This window comes from Xiphophorus maculatus, chromosome 21 (assembly GCF_002775205.1).
Source record: "Xiphophorus maculatus strain JP 163 A chromosome 21, X_maculatus-5.0-male, whole genome shotgun sequence".
Classification (NCBI taxonomy): domain Eukaryota; kingdom Metazoa; phylum Chordata; class Actinopteri; order Cyprinodontiformes; family Poeciliidae; genus Xiphophorus; species Xiphophorus maculatus.
In genome coordinates this window covers 24,474,684-24,498,328 of record NC_036463.1, presented here as the reverse complement: position 1 = coordinate 24,498,328, position 23,645 = coordinate 24,474,684, and the positions used below count along the sequence as shown (strand labels likewise).

General features: G+C 53.4%; 1 protein-coding gene and 1 long non-coding RNA gene across 2 annotated transcripts; one reads left to right on the top strand and one right to left on the bottom strand.

Annotated features, from left to right (window-relative positions):
* The first annotated feature begins 52 nt into the window (after positions 1–52).
* On the top strand, positions 53–23,644 carry lama1 (laminin subunit alpha 1). The gene is made up of 65 exons (XM_023326834.1): positions 53–489; positions 529–1,386; positions 5,831–6,001; positions 6,101–6,213; positions 6,589–6,640; positions 6,718–6,908; positions 7,190–7,369; positions 7,441–7,530; positions 7,615–7,732; positions 8,200–8,378; positions 8,465–8,558; positions 8,649–8,806; positions 8,881–9,021; positions 9,099–9,257; positions 9,323–9,424; positions 9,489–9,703; positions 9,821–9,932; positions 10,009–10,119; positions 10,191–10,309; positions 10,372–10,458; positions 10,538–10,749; positions 10,844–10,950; positions 11,021–11,201; positions 11,275–11,411; positions 11,479–11,712; positions 11,788–11,931; positions 12,066–12,236; positions 12,547–12,732; positions 12,853–12,980; positions 13,114–13,231; positions 13,986–14,126; positions 14,212–14,330; positions 14,400–14,483; positions 14,554–14,747; positions 14,829–14,971; positions 15,080–15,178; positions 15,329–15,440; positions 15,642–15,795; positions 15,866–16,076; positions 16,159–16,275; positions 16,350–16,513; positions 16,577–16,715; positions 16,784–16,886; positions 17,027–17,209; positions 17,296–17,469; positions 17,546–17,700; positions 18,266–18,409; positions 18,543–18,676; positions 18,751–18,904; positions 18,973–19,097; positions 19,178–19,328; positions 19,405–19,549; positions 19,623–19,764; positions 19,841–19,955; positions 20,024–20,176; positions 20,248–20,399; positions 20,475–20,669; positions 20,737–20,914; positions 21,002–21,108; positions 21,207–21,393; positions 21,476–21,625; positions 21,766–21,919; positions 22,063–22,196; positions 22,273–22,486; positions 23,402–23,644. Exons 2-65 carry the CDS (start codon positions 1,326–1,328, stop codon positions 23,554–23,556), a joined length of 9,252 nt encoding a protein of 3,083 aa, XP_023182602.1. The 5' UTR covers positions 53–489; positions 529–1,325; the 3' UTR covers positions 23,557–23,644.
* On the bottom strand, positions 4,922–5,865 carry LOC111606302. Its single transcript, XR_002752016.1, has 3 exons — positions 5,654–5,865; positions 5,513–5,575; positions 4,922–5,274 (listed from the first exon to the last, which is right to left on the bottom strand). It is a non-coding gene; the product is annotated as an uncharacterized LOC111606302 (long non-coding RNA).
* Position 23,645: the final 1 nt, after the last annotated feature.

Sequence of the window (23,645 nt, the reverse complement as noted above, 5' to 3'; positions counted from 1 at the left end):
TTAAATAATCAGACGCTTTCTATTCCTGCTGGAGGTCAGAGCTAAAGGTCAGCGCTAAAGGTTAGAGCTAACGGTCAGAGCTAAAGGTCAGCGCTAAAGGTCAGAGCTAAAGGTCAGCGCTAAAGGTCAGAGCTAAAGGTTAGAGCTAAAGGTTAGAGCTAAAGGTCAGTGCTAAAGGTCAGAGCTAAAGGTTAGAGCTAAAGGTCAGCGCTAAAGGTCAGTGCTAAAGGTCAGTGCTAAAGGTTAGAGCTAAAGGTCAGCGCTAAAGGCCAGAGCTAAAGGTTAGAGCTAAAGGTCAGAGCTAAAGGTTAGAGCTAAAGGTTAGAGCTAAAGGTCAGTGCTAAAGGTCAGAGCTAAAGGTTAGAGCTAAAGGTCAGTGCTAAAGGTCAGAGCTAAAGGTTAGAGCTAAAGGTTAGAGCTAAAGGTCAGAGCTAAAGGTTAGAGCTAAAGGTTAGAGCTAAAGGTCAGAGTTAAAGGTCAGAGCTAAAGGTTAGAGCTAAAGGTCAGAGTTAAAGGTCAGAGCTAAAGGTCAGAGCTAAAGGAGGAACGACTCTGTTTCCCGGTTCTGGTCGGACTTGCTGCTGTTGGACCACAACCTGAGTCCGGTTCAGTTTGGTCAGACTCCTGGCTGGACCCACAGCTCCTCCTGGTGGCCAAGGTCAGAGGTTCTGGTCTGGTTCTGAGCTGCCGGTTCCGGTCCAGAGGAGACAATAGAGGATCAATAAAGAGCAGAGGCCACTGGTTCTGTGTCAAACCCGGACCGGACCGCTTGGATCGCAGCCGTCAAATCCAGTCGCTGTTTAGATGAGCCTCAGGTACAAAACTGGAATCAAACGGTTTCATTTCCTCCTCCTGGTGTGGATCGGTTCTCCAGAACCTTCATGACCTCATTATTCTGTTCAGGTGAAGCAGCAGAGGCTCATCTAAGCGTTTCAGAACACCGGGCCTCCAGGACTGGACTTTGACCTCCTGGTTTAGGTTCTGCAGAACCTCCTGGGCGGCGCCCCCTGCAGGAGGACAGAGGCTCAGAACCAAACCCCCCTCCATCGGGTCAGATGGTACAGCCTGGCCCCACATGGTGCTGAATGAATGGAGGCAGGCAGTGTGTGTGTGTGTGTGTGTGTGTGTGTGTGTGTGTGTGTGTGTGTGTGTTGGGGGCAGTCTCTGCAGAAACACATTCCTCTGAGCTGCTTCCTCTCTCCCAGTTAACAGTTCAGCTCCACTTGTGTCTCTGAAACTCCAGTTCTGGTCCAGTTCTGTTTCGGTTCTGGTTCAGCTGCAGTTGAGCTTCATTCTGGCTGCTGGACCGCCGGGTTCTGGTGAAGATGAAGGTTCTGCTGCTGCTGATGGTGGTTCTGATGGAGCGGGCTGCAGCTCAGCACAGAGGTCAGACTTTTCCTTTCAGAAGTTTTACTGGGTTCTGCCGGGTTTTACTGCATTTTATTTGGTTCTGTTGGGTTTTATTCTTGTGTCTTGCTGAACTTTGTGTTTCTGTCTGAGGTGAAGCAGGAAGTAGGACCAAATATGGCTAAATTTAGCTTTCATTGGTGATCAGCTCTGATCGATCGGCCGCCCTCCCCCGCTCACCCCGCCCCTCCCCCACGGAGCTTTGAGTGGGTCTCTGTGGGGGAGGGGTCAGAGGTCAGGGTGGACGTGGACCGAGGTCCTCTCTGATTGGTTGGAACCTGCTTTGTCTGCTAGGGGCAGCAGGTCCGAATCGAACCGGATCGGTACCAAACACATCCAGGTCCAATCAGAATTAAGAGTGGACAGGAGCTGAGTCGATGACCTTGCTTGCTGCTGATTGGTTCTCCTTCCAGTCATGTGACCTTCGTTCTGTTCTGCTGATGGCGGCTAACAAGTCCAGCAGAACTCAGAAGTATTCATACCCTGCAGATGTTTCACTCCAGGCTGGAGGAGGATGATGGTCAGGATGATGATGGTCAGGAGGATGATGATGGTCAGGAGGATGATGATGGTCAGGAGGATGATGATGGTCAAGAGGATGATGGTCAAGAGGCTTCCAGCCTCAAACACCTGAAAATAAAATGTTTTCAACATTTACGACCAGATGGAGCAAAAGCAAAGGAGGAGGGTCAGCAGAGCTGCTGAGTCTTCCAGGACATATTGCTGTGAAACTTCATCGGGAGACAGAAGACATGATATGATATGAGTTGATATGAGTTGATATGATATGATATGAGTTGATATGATATGAGTTGATATGAGTTGATATGATATGATATGAGTTGATATGATATGAGTTGATATGAGTTGATATGATATGATATGAGTTGATATGAGTTGATATGATATGACTGAATTTCGTCTCCCTCTGGAATCCGTAATGCAGTTTTGAATTTGATTCATTAATATAGTTGAATCCGTTCTCATGCCTCAGCTCTGCCAGAAAAATCATTTCAGCCTCCCAGGGTATGAATAGTTCCCCCTTCCCCCTTGCTGCTGTTCTGTTCTGGTTCTGGTTGGGTTAGTTCAAGGTGAGCCTCAGGAACCAGACACAACAGTCTGCTCTCAGTCAGTCCAAACAGAACCTGCTCTCTGCTCAAGGTTCCTCTGCAGCTGCTACTCTCTCTGTTCCAACTGGCTTTACTGCAAAGCGGTTCTGGTTCGCATACCGGGTCTAACGGACATCATAACATCGGTCACATGGATCAGGTCACATGGTCCTCTGGGGTCACATGGTCCTCTGGGGTCAAATTGTCCTCTGGGGTCACATGGTCCCCTGGGGTCACATGTTCCCCTGGGGTCACATGGTCCTCTGAGGTCAAATGGTCCTCTGGGGTCACATGGTCCTCTGGGGTCACATGGTCCCCTGGGGTCACATGGTCCCCTGGGGTCAAATGGTCCTCTGGGGTCACATGGTCCTCTGGGGTCAAATGGTCCTCTGGGGTCACATGTTCCTCTGGGGTCAAATGGTCCTCTGGGGTCACATGGTCCCCTGGGGTCACATGTTCCTCTGGGGTCACATGGTCCTCTGATGTCACATGTTCCTCTGTTGTCACATGGTCCTCTGGGGTCACATGGTCCTCTGATGTCACATGGTCCCCTGGGGTCACATGGTCCCCTGGGGTCACATGGTCCCCTGGGGTCACATGGTCCCCTTGGGTCACATGGTCCTCTGAGGTCAAATGGTCCTCTGGGGTCACATGGTCCTCTGGGGTCACATGGTCCTCTGGGGTCACATGGTCCTCTGGGGTCACATGGTCCCCTGGGGTCACATGGTCCTCTGGGGTCAAATTGTCCTCTGGGGTCACATGGTCCCCTGGGGTCACATGTTCCCCTGGGGTCACATGGTCCTCTGAGGTCAAATGGTCCTCTGGGGTCACATGGTCCTCTGGGGTCACATGGTCCCCTGGGGTCACATGGTCCCCTGGGGTCAAATGGTCCTCTGGGGTCACATGGTCTTCTGGGGTCAAATGGTCCTCTGGGGTCACATGTTCCTCTGGGGTCAAATGGTCCTCTGGGGTCACATGGTCCCCTGGGGTCACATGTTCCTCTGGGGTCACATGGTCCTCTGATGTCACATGTTCCTCTGTTGTCACATGGTCCTCTGGGGTCACATGGCCCCCTGGGGTCACATGGTCCCCTGGGGTCACATGGTCCCCTTGGGTCACATGGTCCTCTGAGGTCAAATGGTCCTCTGGGGTCACATGGTCCTCTGGGGTCACATGGTCCTCTGGGGTCACATGGTCCCCTGGGGTCACATGGTCCCCTGGGTTCACATGTTCCTCTGGGGTCACATGGTCCCCTGGGTTCACATGTTCCTCTGGGGTCACATGGTCCCCTGGGGTCACATGGTCCTCTGGGGTCAAATGGTCCTCTGGGGTCACATGGTCCTCTGGGGTCACATGGTCCCCTGGAGTCACATGTTCCTCTGGGGTCACATGGTCCTCTGGGGTCACATGGTCCTCTGGGGTCACATGGTCCCCTGGGGTCACATGGTCCTCTGGGGTCACATGGTCCTCTGGGGTCACATGGTCCTCTGGGGTCACATGGTCCTCTGGGGTCACATGGTCCTCTGGGGTCACATGGTCCTCTGGGGTCACATGGTCCCCTTGGGTCACATGGTCCCCTGGGGTCACATGGTCCCCTGGGGTCAAATGGTCCTCTGGGGTCACATGTTCCTCTGGGGTCACATGGTCCTCTGGGGTCACATGGTCCTCTGGGGTCAAATGGTCCTCTGGGGTCAAATGGTCCTCTGGGGTCACATGGTCCTCTGGGGTCACATGGTCCTCTGGGGTCACATGGTCCTCTGGGGTCAAATGGTCCCCTTGGGTCAAATGGTCCCCTTGGGTCACATGGTCCCCTGGGGTCACATGGTCCCCTGGGGTCACATGGTCCTCTGAGGTCAAATGGTCCTCTGGGGTCACATGTTCCTCTGGGGTCACATGGTCCTCTGGGGTCACATGGTCCTCTGGGGTCAAATGGTCCTCTGGGGTCACATGGTCCTCTGGGGTCAAATGGTCCTCTGGGGTCAAATGGTCCTCTGGGGTCACATGGTCCTCTGGGGTCACATGGTCCTCTGGGGTCAAATGGTCCCCTTGGGTCACATGGTCCCCTGGGGTCACATGGTCCCCTGGGGTCACATGGTCCTCTGAGGTCAAATGGTCCTCTGGGGTCACATGGTCCTCTGGGGTCACATGATCCTCTGAGGTCCGTCCCTCCTAACAGCTCCTAACAGTTCTGGTTCTGTGGTCCAGGTGTAGCACTATTTGATGTTTATAATGTAGCAGTACTTAAAGCACTGAAGGACTAAATAGCTTCTGACATCAGAAAACTAAATTCGTCTGCTGGAGCTGTCGTCAGAAATCAATAAAACAATACAAGAGGGTAACTGTTTTCAATACTATGTATTTTTTTTAAAGAAGAAAATTAAATAAACAATGCAAAACACAAAACATACATGGAAACCAAAATACAATAAATATATACACAATACTGCAGTTGATGTTCTAATGTGCACAGAGTCCTTCACTTTTCCCCGCTTGGTCAACACAGTGTCTGACCGACACACATTTAAAAGTCCATAGTTTGTTTATCCAGAAACTTTAAGGGAAAATGTCCAAGCGCAATTCAGCTCTGATGGAAAGGGTGAATAATGGGTAGTGTGTCTGTGTAATGAGAAGGAGGGGAAAGTTCATGGACCATCAAACTCCTACCAGACCAGTATGGAGTGAAATTCGGTTCTCCTGGCTCCAGCCAGATCTTAGAAGCTCGCCATCCTTTAACCCCAAAAAGGGGAAATCACCTGGCCTGTATTAAAATAAACAGGACCAGTCAATTACCAGCCTGCTAGTTAACTAGACTTGTTCAGTTGTACACATAAATAAATGCAATTATATCTACAATCAATTATTTAAGACAAAGATATTTAACATTTATCAAATCATCTTAAACACATTTAAAAGTTAGATTGTGTGTTTGATGATCACACAATTTGGCTATCACCATCAATATGTCAAACAACAAAACATTCATGTTCACTACTCACCAATTCCTTTTAAAGATCAGTGCATGGCAGCTTCATGGCTCCAAGCTCACTGGATATTCAGATCTACATGGTTTATATTGTGAGTTTTTTAAACAAAGTGCATGCAAACAAAGAAAGAACCAATTGTTTGACAGCACAAACCTGCAGCTCCTTTGTCTCCAGCTCTCCCTCTCACAGCTGATTGGGAAAGCTGGAGCAGGCCTGAAAAACCCACTTCAGGTGCAGTGATTGGCTGATTGCACTGTGTGACTGACTGTCACTCTAACCAATGAAGTAGCAAAGGTGGGACTAAGGCAGTTTTTACCCTGGGTTACACAGGCCTGTTCCCGGCCATCTTCAACCTGGCCAGTAACGCAGAGATCAGCAGCAACGCCACCTGTGGGGACCCAGAACCAGAGGTGTACTGCAAGCTGGTGGAACACGTTCCGGGTCGTAGAATCAAGAACCCACACTGCCCCAGATGTGACGCCAACTCTATCCTCACTAAAGGTAAGAACCACCAGAACCTCTAGGTCTGGTTCTACTGGGCTGGACCCAGTGGGTGGGGCCTAAGCTGACAGAAAGTAACACCCCCTCCTCTGTTTGCAGAGCGTCATCCAATCACGAACGCTATTGATGGAACCAATCAGTGGTGGCAGAGTCCGAGCATCAAGAACGGCCGTCAGTTTCACTGGGTCACCATCACCCTGGACCTGAACCAGGTCAGAACAAGAACCACAAAACCTCCACACTAGGTATCCAGTCACCATGGTAACCTGAGCCTCTGTTAGCCTTCCTCTAATGCTGCTTTCTGAAATGCACTGAGATTACGTGAGCTTAGCATGGAAATGTTAGCATTGAGACTTTAGCATGGAAATGTAATTATTGAAAGGTTAGCATCGAAACATCAGCATTGATATTAGCATCAAAAAGTAAGCCTGAAAGGTGTTAGCGTCGAAAGGTTAGCATGCACGTTAGCATTAATAGATTAGCATCAAAACTTTAGCATTGAAATATTAGCCTGCTGAGTGCTCCAGAGCTCTGGTGCCATGGTAACCTGATTCCTCCAGGTCATGTGACTTTGTTTACCTGTTCAGATATTTCAGGTTGCTTACATCATCATCAAAGCAGCCAATTCTCCACGACCAGGTGAGAGCAGCACCTGGCGACTGTTCATCTGTCTGTCCTCCTGTCCGTTTACCTGCTCATCTCTGAACACCTGTCAGGTAACTGGATCCTTGAACGCTCTCTGGATGGTGTGACCTTTGACCCCTGGCAGTACTACGCTATCAGTGACTCGGAGTGTTTGCATCGCTACAACATCACACCGAGATTTGGACCGCCGACCTACAAGACCGACACCGAGGTCATCTGTACGTCCTACTACTCCAGACTGAACCCACTGGAGCACGGAGAGGTGAGACAGGCTGTCTACCTGTCTGTCTGTAACCCGTCTGTCTGTAACCCGTCTGTCTGTAACCCGTCTGTCTATAACCCGTCTGTCTGCAACCTGTCTGTCTGCAACCCGTCTGTCTGTAACCCGTCTGTCTGCAACCCGTCTGTCTGCAACCCGTCTGTCTGCAACCCGTCTGTCTGTAACCCGTCTGTCTGCAACCCGTCTGTCTATAACCCGTCTGTCTGTAACCCGTCTGTCTGCAACCGTCTGTCTGTAATCGTCTGTCTCTACCTGTCTCACAGATCCACACCTCTCTGATCAACGGTCGTCCTGGAGCAGATGATTTGACCCCTGACCTCTTGAACTTTACATCGGCTCGTTACATCAGAGTGAGGCTTCAGAGAATCAGAACGCTGAATGCTGATCTGATGACGCTGAGCGTCCACGACCCGCGGGACGTCGACCCCATCGTGACCCGGAGGGTAAGACGGGCGGCGGTCCGACCGGCGGCACAGGAAGCGTCTCTGGTCTCACCTGTCTGCTCTCTTCCCAGTATTTTTACTCCATCAAGGACATCTCTGTAGGCGGGATGTGCATCTGCTACGGACATGCCCAGAGCTGCCCGCTGGACCCGGTTACCAAGGTAACAGCACACCTACAACTGCTCAGATCGCACCTGGACACTGTCAGACAGGTGAGCTCAACTCCTCTGTCTGTCTTTTCACAGAAACTGAAGTGTGTGTGTGAGCACAACACCTGTGGGGAAAACTGTAACGAGTGTTGCCCTGGTTACCATCAGCTGCCATGGCAACCAGGAACCCTCTCTGAAGGAAACACCTGTGAAAGTGAGACACCTTAAAAGACAGCAGAAGATTCCCCATTAAGGACGATTACAGTCTTGGTCTCCATTTGTCTCTACCTGTCCCTACCTGTCTCTACCGGTCTCTACCTGTCCCTAACTGTCCCTACCTGTCTCTACCTGTCCCTACCTGTCTCTACCTGTCTCTACCTGTCCCTACCTGTCTCTACCTGTCTCTACCGGTCTCTACCTGTCTCTACCTGTCCCTACCTGTCTCTACCTGTCTCTACCTGTCCCTACCTGTCTCTACCTGTCTCTACCGGTCTCTACCTGTCTCTACCTGTCCCTACCTGTCTCTACCGGTCTCTACCTGTCCCTAACTGTCCCTACCTGTCTCTACCTGTCTCTACCTGTCCCTACCTGTCTCTACCTGTCCCTAACTGTCCCTACCGGTCTCTACCTGTCTCTACCTGTCCCTACCTGTCTCTACCTGTCCCTACCTGTCCCTCTCAGAGTGTAACTGTCACAACAAAGCCAGCGACTGTTTCTACAACCAGACCGTCTCTGACCTCGGCCTCAGCCTAAACCGTCATGGCGTCCGCCAGGGGGGCGGAGTCTGTATCGACTGCCAGCAAAACACAACTGGGACCAACTGTGAGAACTGCAGGGACGGATACTACAGACCGGCCGAGGTACCGGCGGTGCTGAGGCCGTTGGGTTGGTGCTTCCAGTGGTTCTGATGGTTCTGTTAATGGTTTGCTGGTCATAATGTGTGCAGGCGTCTCCGTACTCTGACTTTCCCTGTGTGGAGTGCAGCTGCGACCTGAGAGGATCCAGATCATCGGTTTGCCGCAGAGACAACACAGAACCAGGTAGGTTCCTCCAACCGGTCCTGATGCTTAACCCGACTTCCAGCAGCGGAGCCCTGCAGGACCTCTGATGGCGGCGGTCCGTGTGTCCAGGTGTGTCCGCGGGTCAGTGCCAGTGTAAGAACGGGTTCTCGGGTCGGCGCTGTGACCGCTGTGCGTTCGGGTTCAGGGATTTTCCCGCCTGCGCTCGCTGTGAGTGCAACCTGGCAGGAAGCACCAACAGCGACCCGTGCAGCTCCTGCACCTGCAAGGTAAGCCCTGACACCAGCAGCGGTCCGAGGACTCCGGTAACCTTGTGACCTTGTGACCTGCGGTTGCTCCTCAGGTGAACGTGATGGGGGTTCGCTGTGATCAGTGCAAACCGGGCTTTTACAACCTGCAGCAGCAGAACCCTCTGGGCTGCACCGACTGTTTCTGCTTTGGTGTTTCTGATGTCTGTCAGAGTTCTGATTGGTCCGTCACGCAGGTAACACACCTCACCTGAGCCTGGATCTGACCCGTCTCAGACCCGTCTCACCTTGACATGGAGGTTTCTCTGTCCAGGTGGTTCTTTCAGACGCTGTCCTCCGACCTTCTGACCCCATCCAAGCTGCTCTGGATGTCCATGGAAACGACCTTGGCATCCCCAGCAATGCGTCCTCCACCGTCGCACACAAACACAGGCTGGTATGGGCGGCGCCCCACCGTTTCCTTGGCAACAAGGTGAGCTAGGTCTGACCCGCCACTGGTTCTGGTGGTCTTGTCCTCTGAGTCTCTGCTGTCTGCAGCTGGTGTCCTTCGGGGGACGGCTCGTCTCCTCTGTGGTTTACGACGTCGCCCCGGACAACCGGGACCAGACCCTACCTGTTCTCACTGATGTCATCATGCAGGTCAGCTAGAGCCCGCCTCCGCACCTGGAGACTAACCAGTAACGATTGGGTGCCTTGTTTTCAGGGTAACAGCCAGACTCTTCGTCTCTCGCCTCCTCTGCTCCTCTTCCTCTCGCCGCTGGCAAAGCAACCCGTCGCCATGGAGATTTACCCGGACCGGTTCGTAGACGACCGAACCGGAGGCCCGGTAACACGACACGACCTGCTGCTGGTTCTGACAGACCTGACCCGCCTGTCTGTCCGGGTCCATCTGAACACTTCCACTGAAGGACCGATACGGTGAGGACACGTTCTGATGGTTCTGGTTTTTTTCTGATGGTTCTGACGGGTCTGGAGGAGGTTCTGCTGGACCCCTCAGGACAAACGCTGTCCGTCTCGTCTGGTTCTGGTCTCCAGGCTCGGTTCGGTCTCTTTGTATGTCGCCAGTTCTGGCTCAGGTTCTGGAGTTCGGGCGGTCGCCGTGGAGACGTGTGAATGTCCAGCCGGTTACAGTGGAACCTCCTGTGAGGTCAGCAGGTATCTGATCGTCCGGTTCTGGTCCTGGTACCGGTCCGGACCGGACTAACCTGGCTTGTGTGTTCCAGTCATGCCTCCCAGGGTTCTACCGGGTCGGGGCGGTTCTGTTCGGAGGGAATTGCATGCAGTGTGAGTGCGGCGGCCGCTCCGCCCACTGTGACATCACTGGAGTCTGTCAGGTGAGTCTGGACCAATCAGCAGCAGCTGAGCCCCACCTGCAGCAAGCTGACCTTTGACCTGTCCGCCTCAGGGCTGCAGCCACAACACCACCGGCCCCCACTGTGAACTCTGCCTTCCTGGTTTCTATGGCGACCCGACCAACGGCGACTGCCGGCTCTGTCCGTGTCCTCTAACGGAGCCGTCCAACAGGTGAGTCCCACCTGAAGCAGACCGTCTCACCTGTCTCCTCCGGTCTCACCTGTGCTCTCCAGTTTCAGTCCTACCTGTGTGGTGGAGTCGTCGGGTCAGGTGTCATGTGACCGGTGCCAGCCCGGCTACGCGGGGTCAAACTGTGAGAGGTGAGGGTCTCAGGTGTTCCCAGGTGCAGCCGCTGATCCCTCAGAAAGACTTCCTGTTTGTCCTTTTGCTCCTGTCCAGGTGTGCCAGTGGTTTCTACGGTAACCCGCAGGTGGTGGGCGGGGCATGTGTTAGCTGTGAATGTAACGGTAACGTTAACGTGAGCGAGGCTGGTTACTGCGACGCTGTGACCGGGGAGTGTCTGCGTTGCCTTGACAACACAGCAGGAAAACACTGCGAGGCATGCCGTCCTGGTTACTATGGCGACGCAGTCATCGCCAAGGACTGCAAAGGTGAGTGCCTATTCCCTCAGTTCTGTCTGACAGGCTGGAGGGGGGAGGGGCTATGTGTGACATCACTGACAGTGGGCGGGGCTTGTTCTTGCAGACTGCGGCTGTGATGTCAACGGCTCTTCCTCCAGTGTTTGTGACATCACAACAGGTCAGTGTGTGTGCCGAGAGAATGTGACGGGACGCACCTGTGACCGCTGCCAGGTAACACACACACACACCCCAACCCACACCCCCACACACACCCTCACTCAGCTAAATGCTCCTTTCTCAGTCGGGGTTCTTCGGACTGCAGAGTGGGCGTGGCTGTCTGCCCTGCGGCTGCAGCCAATCAGGATCTGTCTCTGAGTCATGTGACCAGGATGGGCGGTGCCGTTGCACCGAGGGCGTAGCTGGAGACAAGTGTGATCGTTGTAGTCATGGTTACTACGGTTACCATGGCAGAAACTGCACAGGTGAGAGGTGTGACGGCGTGTCAGCGATCGGTCGCCATTCTGCTGTCTCATCGGTTGCTTTCTGATCTCCCAGCATGCATCTGTGATCACACCGGGGGAAACTGTGACAACGACAGCGGAGAGTGCACCTGCCCCCCTAACACAGAGGGAGACACCTGCCACAGGTGTGAGACAGGCTACTGGGGTCACGACCTCAGCACAGGGTGCAAGGTAAACTCAAACACACACACACACACCTGTGACAGGTGAGCGGCCGTAACCCCCTGTGTCCCTGCAGCCGTGCAGCTGCAGCGCAGCAGGAAGCTCCGCCCCCCGGTGCCACCTGCTCAGTGGAGAGTGTCCCTGCAGGGACGGTTTCTCTGGCAGATCATGTGACCGCTGTGCACCTGGTTACTATGGTTACCCAGCATGCTCAGCGTGCGACTGCGACTTGGCAGGAACCAACGAGACGTTCTGCAATAAAACGCTCGGCGTGTGTGAGTGCAGAAGGTCTGGAGAGTGTGTGTGCAAGGTAAGAACCAGAACCGGCTCCAGGTCAATTGATGCAGCCAGTCAGACCTTTACTTCCTGTTTGATGTCCGTCCAGGCTGGCGTGTCGGGTCGGCGCTGTGAGGAGTGTGTTTCTGGCTGGTTCGCTCTGTCCGACCAGAACCCCAACGGATGTTCTGACTGTTTCTGTTCTGGACTCAGCAAAGACTGTGAGGAGCAGGGAGGGCTGACCCGAGTCCCTGTGAGTACTGCACCAATACCGGACCAATAATGGATCAGTACAACACCAATGCTATAATAATAATACATATTATTATTAGTTATTATTTCTGCAGTTCACAGATGGACTACAACCACCATGTCTCCTCCCTGCAGGTCGGTCTGGGTCCTGTTCTGTCATTGGTCAGCCTGTCCAGTCAGCAGAGTGTAGTATCTGGAGTCTACCAGCAGGGCGGCGACATGCTGCTCGACACGCGCCAGTTAAACAGTAGTGGGTTCGCTGGCCCCCTCTACTGGAGGCTTCCCCCCCAGACTGAAGGCAACCAGGTACAGTAACCTGTTTGTTTCTGATCAGGTTACTTTGAACCGACTGAAGTACCCGCCCGGTTCTGTGTACCGGCTGCAGTACCCGCCCGGTTCTGTGTACCGACTGAAGTACCCGCCCGGTTCTGTGTACCGACTGAAGTACCCGCCCGGTTCTGTGTACCGACTGAAGTACCCGCCCGGTTCTGTGTACCGGCTGAAGTACCCGCCCGGTTCTGTGTACCGACTGAAGTACCCGCCCGGTTCTGTGTACCGGCTGAAGTACCCGCCCGGTTCTGTGTACCGACTGAAGTACCCGCCCTTTTCTGTGCAGCTGATGTCATACGGCGGCCTGCTCTCTTACATCATCACTTTCTACGCTGAGGACGGCTCAGGACTGTCCAATCAGGAGCCTCAGGTGCTCATGAGGGGCGGGACCCTGAGGAAACACACCATATTCACTGATGTGGTTGCCCCTAGCAACTGCATCGTCACTCAGCACAACATCAGGCTGACGGAGGTAGGGCAGCAAGGCATCCTGTGTAATATCAGTTTCAAAACAACTCAAGAGGTGACTGGTTCCGGCTCTGACCGGTTCTGGTTCTGACTGGTTCTGGTTCTTATTGGTTCTATTTCACAGCATACGTGGAAATATTTCAACTCGGTGTCTCAGAGGGCAGTGACCCGGGCGGACTTTATGTCCGTCCTCAGTAATGTCCAGGACATCCTCATAAAGGCCTCGTATGGAACTGAGCTCCAGCAGAGCAGGTAAACCAACACACACACACACACACACACACACACACACACACACACACACACACACACACACACACACACACACACACACACACACACACACTCACTCGCTGTGACATCACTTTCCTCTTCTTTCATGAAGGATTTCTAACGTCACCATGGAGACGGCTGTGAGGGCGGAGTCAGACTCCTCCCAGGAAAAGGCCAGACTTATCGAGTCATGTCTCTGTCCACCAGGATACAGCGGCCTGTCCTGTCAGGTAATCATTATTGATACCCCTCAGAACTCCATCAGAACCCGACCAAGTCCGGTCACAGCTTCAGAAGGATACCCTAGGGATCTGTTTTCAGACCAGAAATAATGATTCCAGACAAAAACTAGAGAAAAATCAAGCTTACAACAACTGAATTTGGATAAAAACAGCAGGATGTCATCAGCGTAAAGAGTGATTTATCCAACACTGAGCTGCAGGAATCACCACAAACAGTTCAGGCAGATCTTTACATAAAGACTGAACCTTTTTCCTCCCTGCCGTCAATGAGGCTGATTGGTTCCTGGGTTCATCACAACTCAGAAGTTTACATACACCAGACCATCAAACATTTGACGATAATGTCAGTAATCTGATTGGTTAAATCAAACCTTTTCAATGAGGTTCCTGTTATGACATCATGAGGAACCATCAGAACTTCCAAAAAGAACCGGATCAAGAGAAACAAGCCTAGTGCCAGAAATCCCTGATGGTAATCCTGATCCATCTTCAGAACATCCAATATGACAGCATTCTAGTCTATAAGAAGTGTTTTATTTTGAAAGGCGTCTCTGTTGGTCCTGGTCCGTTTGCCAAGTAGAGTCATTATGTCAAAAACTAAAGGAGACGGTTCTTTAAAGGATCTGGTTCCTGGTGGGTCCAAAGTCCAACATGAAGGTTTCGATGAAGCTAACAGAGAGAACTCATTTGGATCAGATCAGTTCTTTTTCCTGACCCGTCTCTCTGACTCGTTATTCTGCAGGTCTGTTCGGCGGGTTTCTTCCGCCAGCCTCAGTCAGAACTTCCTGCTCAGAGTCTGAAGACCATGACGGTGCGTCCATGTCTTCCATGTCGCTGCAACAACCACAGTGTGACTTGTGACCCGGAGACAGGAGACTGTCAGGTAACGTCCGAGTTCAGGTTGACTTGGGGTGAACGCGAGTCTTTCAGAAAGAGCGCCTCCTGGTGATGAATCTTTAAACTTTCAGGACTGCCAGCATCACACCAGCGGGCGGCGATGTGACGTCTGCTCCCCGGGTTACTATGGAAACGTCAGCGGCTCCATCAGTGACTGCTCTCCGTGTGCCTGCCCCCTGGTGGAGAACAGGTAAACTGCACCATTCACTGGCGCTTACCCGAGTCCTTTACCTCGAGTCCTAACGAGTCTCCTCTCCAGTTTCAGTTCCTCCTGCGTTTCAGCCGCCGGAGGTTTCCGCTGCACTTCCTGTCTGACAGGATATGAAGGCAGACGCTGTGAGAGGTGAGTCTTTACGCCTGCTGATGTCACATGACTCAACCGCTGTGATGTCACGGGGCTCTGCTTCCTGCAGGTGCTCTCCTGGTTACCATGGTAACCCCACCACGCCAGGCGGGCTCTGTCTGCCGTGCGGCTGCAGCAGGTGGGGCTCCCTCCATCAGGTGTGTGATGACCTCACAGGACGCTGCCAGTGCAAGCCTGGGGTCAGAGGTCGGTCATGTGACCAGTGTGAGGAGCGCCACGCCCTGCAGCAAGAACAGTGTGTGTGTGAGTAACTGCCCCCAACACACACACACTCACACACAGGTGTCAGCGCCGTGAGGTACCAGCTGCGTCTCTTCTCACCAGCGTGTGACGATGGCTGCAGCGCCGTTCTCCTTGACGACCTGGACCGCCTTAACGACCACTTCCTGTCTGTCAACCTGAGCGCTGTCGCCATGGCGCCGTACCGCCAGCTGGTGCTGCTGGAGAACCGGACCAAAGACTTCAAGGTAAACGGCGACCGGGTCCGAGTGTTTAAGACTCGGGTTCCAGGAAGCCCAGTGGTTCCGAGTCGACCCGAGTCTCTGCTGGACTGAAGCGTGTCCTGCTGTGTCCAGGTGAGCGTTTCTCCAAACAGAACTGGAGCGTCTCACCTGTCCAGACTGGATGAGGACTTGCATCACCTGACCTTTGACCTCAGCGCTTTGCAGCAGCAGGTAGACACACCTCACCACCCTGGAGACAACCAGCCAGAACATTATGACCACCAGCAGGAGGAAGCTCCATGTCAGGCAGATCAGGTTAACTTCTAGACATGAAAGGTCAGGGGTCAGGTGATGATGGTGTTCTGTGTTCTGATTGGTCAGGTGACACGTCTGTCTGGGAGCCTCAGGGATTTTCTCACCTCCACCAACAACAGCTGGTCCCTCAGTGAGCTGCTGCTGCAGAGAGTCAGCAGCCTGCAAGACGAGATTCAGGGTAAAGAACGACCGCAGGGCCAGGAATAATAATAAAAAATATGAATAAATAACAATAATAATAGTTATTATTATGATTAGTAATAATTATAATAATAATCACTAGAAATCTTTACCTCGTCATCCTCACCTGGGTGCAGCGGTCCGAGTCAGGAAGTATTCACTCCTCAGTACTCTAATACCAGCGATCTGATTGGTTCAGTGCTGCAGAAGGAGGCGGGGCTTCTGAACCAGACCAATGACGATGAGCTGACTGAGGACGCCGCCGGCCGTCTGGAGGAGGCGGAGTCTAGACTACAGCGTCTCAGAGGGATCAACCTGACAGCCGCCAGGTCGGCAGCCAATCAGGAGCTCAGGTGGGTGTCGTGGCTCTGCCCCCCGGGTTTAAACCAATCAGAGGCTGTGTGAGTTTCTCTGTGTCTGCAGCCTCTCCCAGGCTCTGCTCCGCTCGCTGCAGATGGACTTTCTGTCCAGGTCGCCTGCAGGTGAAGACAGGCTCCGCCCACTCAGCGACTCCCTGGGCGTTGCCATGACAACGCTGCAGCATGCGCGAGTTCCTCTTGGCGAGGCGGCAGAGCGAAACTCAGAGACAGAGAAGCTCCTTGATGCTGCAGGCACTCTGCAGCGCCACCTTCAGGTGAGGCCCAGCAACAGACAGGTGGGTCATGTGACCTTCGCCCGGCAGTCATGTGATCCGGTTCTGGTTCTGTGTGAGCCAGGCGGCCCGGCAGAACCTGAGTTCTGCACTGGTGTCGGTTCACAAGCTGATGGAGGACGGTCAGACGTTGCAGGAGGATGCCGTCAGTCTGAGCGCCCAACTGACCAACCGCAGCGCGGTGAGACGCCCCGCCCACCAGGTGACCTGCAGCCGGCGGCGGCGGTGACTGATGCGCTGCCTCTACCTGTCCAGCAGGTGGAGCTGCTGGCCAGCCAGCTGGACCAGCTGCGTCCGGCGCTCAGGAAACACGTGGAAGTTTTGCTGATCGGCCTGAAAACCAACAGCGCTCTGGAAAGCGTTCACCGAGCCGAAGGCCACGCCCACCAGCTGCAGAGCCACGCCCACTCGCTGCATAGGTGATGAGAGTGTGTGTGTGTGGGGGGGGGGAGTTTTCTTTATTAAAACCTTTCGTCCTTCAGCTCCATGATGTCAGTGGTCAACGGGTCCCAAAGCCTCGCTCCCTCGGCGCTCCTGGATGATGACGTCATCCATCGGGTTGGCTCCGCCCACAAGGAAGCTGGATCAGGCCTGATCGCCGCCTCGCTCGCCCTCCACCTGGTACTGGTCCCAGCAGCAGAGCTCCGGGCCTTGGAGGAGCCGCTTGACCTGACCGCTCTGTGTTTCAGACCGGCCAATCGGAGCGGACGCTGGCAGCGGAGGGCGGAGTCAGGCTGAAGGTTTCCTCCAGGGTCCTAGAGGAGAGTCGGCAGGTCAACGCCATGGCTGAAGGTGTGTTGGGAACTGGACCTGGGTCAGAGGTCAAGAATTTCTGATGCCCCTACCAGAAGCTACATGGTACACCTGGTTCTGACTGGGTTCTGACTGGGTTCTTCTCTGGTTCTGACTGGTTCTTGTCGTTGGTCAAACAGAACCCATCCCTTCTAGAAACAGCCAGAAAACATCAGCAGCTCATCAAAATGTCTTCCTGTCCTCAGAGACGCAGGCCAGTGTTTCCATGGCAACCACCAAACTGCAACTGGCCAGAGACGGCGTGGAGAACTGCAGCCGTCTGCTCCATCAGCCAATCAGAGAGCTGCAGCAGCTTCCTCCAGGTGAGTCACCTGATGATGGTTCTGCGTGGTGATTGGATGATGATGATGGTGATGGTGGCGTCATGGAGACCGACTGTCTGCTGCAGGTTCCTCCAGGCTGGCTCAGCTCCAGGCTGAACAGGCTCGCTCCGGGCTGCAGGGGGCGCTGCTGAGGCTGCAGGGACTCCGGCTGCAGCTGCAGAACTCTTCTTCTGTGGTGGGAAAGACCCACATCACAGTGAGGGAGACCAACGGCTTGATGGGTCGGGCCCAGGCTACAGGTGAGACTTCGCCGACCCGGTTCAAAATGACAAAACTGAGCAGGGAGATAACACTTCCTGCTTCCTGTTTGCTCAGCCAATGAGGTGCAGCGCAGGCTGGAGGAGGCGGAGCATCGCACACAGCAGCTGTTGGAGAGACTGAAGCCGCTGAGCATGCTGGGAGAAACCCTGAGCAGGAATCTGTCGGACATCAGAGAACTGATCGATCAGGCCAGAAGACAGGCGGCGTCGGTACGGACTGGTCTATACTGGTCTATACTGGGTTATGGTGGTTTAAACTGGTTTAGACAGCTTCACACCCAGACCCTGGTAGACTGGTTAAGGTTCAGACCAGTTCAGAGAGCTGGTCTGAACTGGCAGCAACAAAACAAAAAATCCAGAATTGTTCCTATCAGTTATAAAAATCAAGAAGGGTACACTCTGTATGACTAAAACTGACCTCTGATTGGCTAAAAGGACAGTAAACTTCATGGCACTTCCTGTCTGTTAGAAAACCACTTCCTGCTGTTTTGTCCAAATAAGGAAGCGGTTGGATTTGACAACATTAAATATAGAATATGTTCAGATTTATCACAATAATAAACAACAGTCTCATCAGCATAGAGACGAACAAACGTTTCAGTTCTGAACCTTGTTGTTCCTGAAATGGATCCTTGAGGTTCTCCATTTGGTCCTGATCCATCCGGTTCAATGCTAACCATCCTCATCATGCAAGAGGAACATATTCATCTGCAACTTCACCACTAGGTGTCACTGCGTTGTTGTGAGGAAGTTGATGTGTTTGTGATGTCATCAGATAAAGGTAGCGGTCCAGGCAGACAGAAACTGCGTCCGATCCTACAAACCGCCGGTTCAGTCCAGCAACGTCAACACTATGAGTCTGGTTCTGAAGACTTCCCGTCCAACCAACCTGCTGTTCTACCTGGGCAGCAACACCACAGTACAGCCACACACACACACACACACACACACACACACACACACACACACACACACACACACACACACACACACACACACACACACCCATCAGGATTCATTCTGCGACCTAAGCCTGCTGTGTTCTTGTTCAGGTGGACTTCCTGGCAGTAGAGATGCATCATGGGAAGGTTTCCTTGCTGTGGAACCTGGGTTCTGGAACAACCCGACTGCAGTTTCCTGAAACAGACATCGCCAACAACCGATGGACCAAAATCAACGCTACGCGGTAGGAAACTTCTGAACAGATCTGGATTCTGACTCCTTCCGTCTGACTGATGACGTCATCTGTGATGTCATCAGGTTCGGGGCGCACGCCGCTCTGTCCGTCCGACAGCTGGACTCTGGGTCGGCTCCTCTGCCAGCAGTGACGTCCTCTTCTCCAGGATCATCGCGAGTTTTGGACATTGACAGAAACACGGTGATTCACATCGGAGGAATGGGAGCTCTCACTCAGGTAGCCCTCCGTCAGGTGGACAGGTGTGTGTCAGGACTGTCAGGTGATAACTGCGTGTGTTACGGCAGCGTCCTGCGGGGCTGCACTCGTCCTCCTTCCAGGGATGCCTGGGGGAAGCTTCGCTGAACGAGCGGAACATCGGCCTGTGGAGCTACGTCAGTCGGGAGGGCCGGTGTGGAGGCTGCTTCAGCAGGTAAACTTCAGATCAACACAACGCGCTTAACGGCACCGAGCTCCTTCTCACCTGTCTCCGTCCACGTGCATGTGTCCCAGTCCCCAAGCAGAGGAGACATCTTTCTACTTTGATGGCTCAGGGTTCTCTGTGGTCCAGAAGTCTCTGAAAGCCACATCCACCTCCGTTGTCCTGCTGTTTAAGACTCTGTCTCCAGGTGGACTGCTGCTCTACCTGGCCTCCAACAACACGGTACCACACCCACAAACATCAAAGGCTTTTACTCTGGAGGGACACACACAAAGACTTCACTTCCTGTCTCCTTCAGAGGGACTTCCTGTCTCTAGAACTGGTTGAGGGTCATGTCCGTCTGGCGTTTGACCTGGGCTCGGGGGCTCTGGTCCAGACCTCCAACAGGAAGTACAACACTGGAGTTTGGTTCAAGGTCACCCTGCAGAGGAACAAGCGCAAAGGTAGATCCAGGAACCCAGCGGCCGACTGCTTCGGGTGGACGTCCCGCTGACTGGGGACTCCGGCTCTGTCCAGGTTACCTGTCCGTCATGGCGGCAGGCCAATCATCGGAGAAGGAGGTTTTGGAGGCTGAGTCTCCAGGAACCGCTTCGGACCTGAACCGCTATGACCTGGACCCCATCTACATCGGAGGGTTTCCTTCATCCAGAGCGATCAGGTGGGTTAGCTGAAGATCACATGAGACGATGTGGACATCTATTCTGTCCTCACCTGACCGTCTCTGTGGTTGCTAGGCGACAGGTGGTGTCCCGGGCATACGTTGGCTGTATAAAGAATGTGGAGATTGCTCGTTCGAACTTTGACCTGCTGAGGGACGCATTCGGAGTCCGGAAGGGTTGCGTTCTGAAGGTCCGTTACCTGGAGTTAGATTAGGTTCCTTACAGGAGTCAATAACTTGATCTGTTGTTTATCACCAGGCGGTGCGGAGCGTCTCTCTGTTGTCTGGAGGTTTCGTCCAGATCGCTCCTCCATCATTCGCTCAGGAGGCGGAGCTTCTCTTTACCTTCTCCTCCAACAACCAATCAGGAGTGTTGTTGGCGGCCTTCAGTGACGACCGAGCGGACAGACAGGTGAGACCTACTCAGGTCATGTGATGCACCAATGATGCAGTGTGGTCACCTGCTGTCCTCTCTGTCCACAGTACTTCCTGTCCCTTCACCTGGTCTCAGGTGGTGTGGAGGCGGAGCTTGGGGACGTGGGCGGAGCCACTCGGAAGGTTAAAGTATTGAAGTCTGGAGGAGGATCATTCGGTGATGGAAGCGAACACTCAGTTATTATGACTGTCAACAGGAAGTATGTGTTGCCATGGAAACAATCCCCTGCACTTGCCGACGGTCGCACCTGAACAAGCCTTGTCCCTGTCGCCAGGTCTCTGTCCCTCCAGGTGGACGATGAGCACCTGAAATCGGCATCTCTGATGCTTGGAGGCTTTTCTCGGCTGACCCCATCCTCTCTCTTTATTGGTGGGCTCCCGCCAGAGAAGGAGTCCCGTCTGCCAATCAGATTGCGAGTTTCATCCCAGAGCTTCAGAGGCTGCATCCATCACCTGGTGGTGGGCGGAGCGTAAGTCCTTGTCTCTCACCGAGCCGCCGCCCGCTGTCTCTGATTGGCTAATGGTTGTGGTCTGCAGGCTTGTGGACCTATCGGTTGCAGTCAGGTACAAGGGGGCGGAGCTTAACAGCTGCCTGTTGGAGCAGAGCACGGCGGGGGCTGTGCTACCTGATGACCCGGACGTTGAGTCGACACCTGCACTCCTGTCTTTAACTCCGCCCACACACCTGAGCGCCCTGACAGCTGCAGCGCTAACAGTAAGCACGGTGTTTCCTAGCGATGCAGATGTGAGCTGCGTGCTGATTGGTCGGTTATCTAAGGCTGGTGATTGGTTTGTGTTGAAGTGTGCGACGGAGCAGGAAGCATCCTTCCTGCCGTCGGCGGCGCAGTTTGGTTCGTCCAGCCACAGTCACATGACCTTCCTCATCAACCCCGGCGCCTTCAGGAAGAGGTTGGTCTCCATGACGACAGGGTGGGGGTGTTTGAGTTGCGTCCCCAGATTCTCTGATGCCGCTGTGTCTCTGCTGTGTCGTGTCTCTTGGTTGTCAGTGTGTCGGTGAGGTTGTCGGTTCGAAGCCGGGCTCTGGACGGCCTCATGCTCCTCCTGTCCGACGCCAAGCAGATGGACTTTGTCGTCCTTGGTCTGAGAGGGGGACGGGTCAGGCTGTCTGCCGACCTGGGGAAAGGCCCTGCCTCCGTCCTGTCCACCGCCGTCAACGATGGACACTGGCACTCTGTGAGTCAATCTCCAGAAGGACGAATTCAGGGTCCAGAGCCAGACCGGGATCTGAACCCTGCCCTGTCCGTCCGTCTCTCAGGTGAGCGCCGAGGTGAGCCGGAGGTCTGTGTCCCTGACGGTGGACGGCTCCCGTCCCGCCACCGCCTCAATCAAAGGGAACCACATGGACGTGGACAGGATGCTGTTCCTCGGAGGGCTACCTGCCGGTGTGAACGGCAGGAGGATCGGCGTACGTCCCCTCATGACATCACACACATTTTACACCAATCAAGAGCCAGCAGAGTGGAGATCTGCCCGGAGACATGCAAACGTCTACCGAGTTCAAGTGAGCTGGACCTGACTGAAGCTGTCCCCATGTCTGTCCTTCAGGTCAGCAGCAGTCTCCAAGGTTGTCTTCGGTCTGTCAGTCTCAACGGTACCATATTGGATTTGTCCAAGCCGTTCTCACAGCATGATGTCACTTCCTGCTTCACCAAGGATCAGACAGGAAGTTATTTCAACGGCAGTGGACACGCTGAGCTCAGTGAGTCCTCCAGCTCTTCTTCTCCTGCCGGGTTGAGCAGTAGAGGACAATCCAGGGTGTCTCTGGTTGGACGCTGGTGAGGGGTGGCGGGGTGGGTTCGTTCCTGAGCAGACACCCAGGTGAGCCTCTGTTTGTCCCTGCAGTGCATGATGGGTATAAGGTCGGCGCTGACATGGCGGTGTCTCTGGAGTTCCGGACCAGCCAATCAGAAGGCGTCGTCCTGGGCATCAGCAGCGCCAAGGTGGACGCCGTCGGCCTGGAGATGGTGGACGGACAGGTGAGCCCGAGCGGCTAAGGTAAAGACAGGTGTAGCCATGGTAACGGCACTCAGACGAGGCCCTCTCTCTCCTCAGGTGGTGTTCAATGTGAACAACGGGGCGGGCCGCGTGGCGCTGCGCTCCACGGGCCCCGTGCTCTGCGACGGACTCTGGCACCACCTGGTGGCCAGAAAGACGAAGCACGGCCTGACGCTGCGCGTGGACGGGACACAGTACAGCGCCGCTAACCCCTACCCACAATCCACCTCTGCCGAGACCAACAACCCCGTCTATCTGGGCGGGGTTCCAGGTGAGAGCAGCTGCTGAGCACCAGGTTCTGACCCGTTTCTGTTGGTTCTGGTTCTGACCAGTGATGTCAGTATTACGAGTAATCTAACGCATTGCTATTTCAAATCCAGTAATCAGATTAAAGTTACTTATCCAAATAGCTGTGTTGCAATTTTCTTTGGTAATGTTTTTCCTGGTGGTCAGCGCCGTTTCTATGCCACAAAAACAAACAATGGAGACGAGATGCATCAAAACTATTTTGAGTTTCTGTGGCCAAGTCTGATTATTATAAGCGGCTTTGGGCTCGTTTCTGAACATGAAGTTGTTCTGCAGAGACACATAATAAACCCCAGAACGTCTCTGACATCCAGGTAGTTTTAGTCGGACTCTCCCTGAGATCCGACCCGGATGATCCGCCCCGCTGTGTCTTTATTAATGTCAAGTTGAAAATATTAAAACTGCAAACATGGAGACTAATATGAACAGTGCAATAAACGTGAAAACAGTCCGTAAAGATGTGCAACTAAACCGTAAAATCCTATTTATAGTTTTCCAGATAATAGAAACACAAAAACAAACATTACTAAAGTTTTTGTACTGCAGTAACCAGTAAACAATCTTCCCTTCAGTTCTTCCTTATCAGTGGAGACAAAATGTTTACTTTATAAAATAACTTACAATTAAGTTTTGGCAAAGATCAATGTTATATTCACAGGTGTTGTTGTTAGCAGCTGCTGAAAGTAACTAAAAAAGTTACTGTTAATGCAACTTAGTTACTTTCCAAATCAAGTAATCAGTAATCTAACTAAGTAACTTTTACAAGAAGTAATCAGGAATCCGATTAACGTTATTTTTTAAAATTAACTATGCCATCACTGGTTCTGACCCGTTTGTCTCTGTTGGGTCTGGTTCTGACCCGTTTGTCTCCCTCCTCCAGCCGGCGTGAAGCAGAACTGCCTGAGCGTCCGCTCCGGGTTCAGAGGTTGCCTAAGGAACCTGCGGCTCGCCCGCTCTCACCTGAACCTCCCTCTCCACCTCAGCTCCGCCCACTTCCTGTCGGGTGTCACGCCGGACTCCTGCCCTGCCTCGTAGTGATTGTTGCCGTGGTGACGTCATCTCAGGTTGATTTTATTAAAGCTGATGTCATCATGATGTAATCAGACAAACAAATAAACCAGAGA